The sequence below is a fragment of the Trypanosoma equiperdum genome (genome assembly GCF_001457755.1).
Source record: "Trypanosoma equiperdum strain OVI genome assembly, contig: ctg_942, whole genome shotgun sequence".
NCBI lineage: Eukaryota > Euglenozoa > Kinetoplastea > Trypanosomatida > Trypanosomatidae > Trypanosoma > Trypanosoma equiperdum.
Window position 1 is genome coordinate 1 of NW_027124912.1, and position 1,941 is coordinate 1,941.

At 44.4% G+C, this 1,941-nt stretch overlaps 1 pseudogene across 1 annotated transcript; it reads left to right on the top strand.

Moving 5' to 3' along the window:
- The first annotated feature begins 889 nt into the window (after positions 1-889).
- Positions 890-1,315, top strand: TEOVI_000461400:pseudogene (annotated as a pseudogene). Its single transcript is given in 3 exon segments — positions 890-1,000; positions 1,002-1,238; positions 1,241-1,315. Coding segments are annotated over 3 exon segments (423 nt in total).
- Positions 1,316-1,941: the final 626 nt, after the last annotated feature.

Genomic DNA, 1,941 nt, shown 5'->3' on the forward strand with positions numbered 1-1,941 from the left:
GTTGTTTGTAAAAAAACAGCAGTATATTGTTGTAACATCGGCATGTAATGGTGAATAGTTTATGGACAGTGTCAATGCTTAAAAAGTATAAAAAATTGAAGTTTTAGATCCATAAAGGTGTTCAACATATTATAGAAGTAGCAAATGCGGTTGATGGAAAAAATATAAGAGTTTTATAGCTTAACGGCAAAAGGCTTTAAAAATGTACTAGCAGGTATAACATATAAATTAAAGTATTAAGGGAAGGTCCTCATAAAACAGGTGTTTGTGCCCCTATCTCGACTTATCTGTTCATCACTAAGCAACCTCAGGCACCGGAGCCTTGTATGGTCATGATACCCCTTACTATAGTGCAGGTACCAGCGATGGCTACACTTGCGGTGCTCATGAAAGAAACACGGACCACTTTATGCAACAGTGCCGCGGACGACAATACAGCAGAATTTCGCTCTCTCTCTGCAACATTGCAAACTTAGCAAGGGCCGCCACCGATACAACACCAATCAAAAAGGCATCGGTACACACCTCCGTATACATCGGTGCGCTACATCTAAGCATCTCGCCAAAAATATTCGTAGAAGCCATAGACACAACAAAGGAATGGGAAGGGCTAACAGAAGACCAACGCAAGACACTGGACAACAAGGCATCAATCTGGCCTTTCTACAAAGCAGCAAAACAAGAGTTACAAAATACTCAAAAAAAAATAGAGAAATAGACGGCAGGAAACTTTTCAGCTAAAACAGTGGAGCTCATTAGGCAAGCGGCCGACCGAGCGCTCGAAGCTTTCAACACAGCGAATAAGCCACCCAAATCGTCAGCTCAGCATGCAGCCGCACTAGCAGAAGAAGGCCTATATGGAGCCGGAAACACGGGAACTAAACCGGCGATGATAGGCCACGCGACGAGGGCACAGGCGTGTTCAGATATTAGCGCCTGTCGACAGAAAAAAACAGTCAACTCAATAATCACTGACTTGCTTTGTCTGTGCGCTGGAAAATAGCCTACACGTAAACAACAAAAACGCCGGTGGAAATGGTCTGCGAACTGTGATAACTGGCGGCGACTGTAGCCCAGACTTAAACAAAAACACTGTGGCAGACAAACTGCTAAGCAAATGCAAAGAATTTGGAAGCCCAGGCAAACTCAATCCACTAGAAGTTCAAATAGCCAGCGAAAACTTCAGGCAATTAATAAACCGCAAAAAAAGCGGTAACGATCAACAAAAGCATATATTAGAGTTGTGCACGCCATTGGCAGCCCCTGGGGTGGATGCACAGGAAACAAGGACGCTAACGACGGCCGGTGTGTCCAGTACAAAGACGCCCATTTCACAGACTCCTGGCCAGCCACACCTTAGCTGATCAAATTGCATCAAGCGGCAGCCGCAGCGGCGGAGAGCAAGCAACGAGCAACGGAGCAGTCGGTAGCTTGTGGAGATGAAAATGCAACAGCTCAAAGCACAACGCTATTCATTACCTCTATCTTTTCTCAACCTCGCTTTGGTAAGAAAACAAAAGAGCCAAACAATGAAAACTTTATTCACAGTTTGTGCTTTGTTGTATTCCATAATAAACCAGGGTTCAACGACAGCCAACGATAACGCCAATGAATTTGCGGCAATATGCAATGTTTTAGCGCTCGAACCTGCAGCCAGCAAACTGCAAGATAAAGTTACAGATAGCCAAGCACAGGGCATCTTAGACGAAATCGAGAACCTGAATATTTCTACAGCAACAGAAACATACTACACAACCAAAGAAGGGGCACTAACACCAGAAGGCAATAACGCCAAGGAAAATGAGAAGGAAGCCTGGCGCAAGAAACTTGAAGAGGTCCACAGACTAGAACACTCAACAGGCAAGCCCAGAATCCTAAGGATACCAAAAAGTAATTACCGTGAACGTGCCAACAAAAAACCTAATCAAAGTACACACTGTA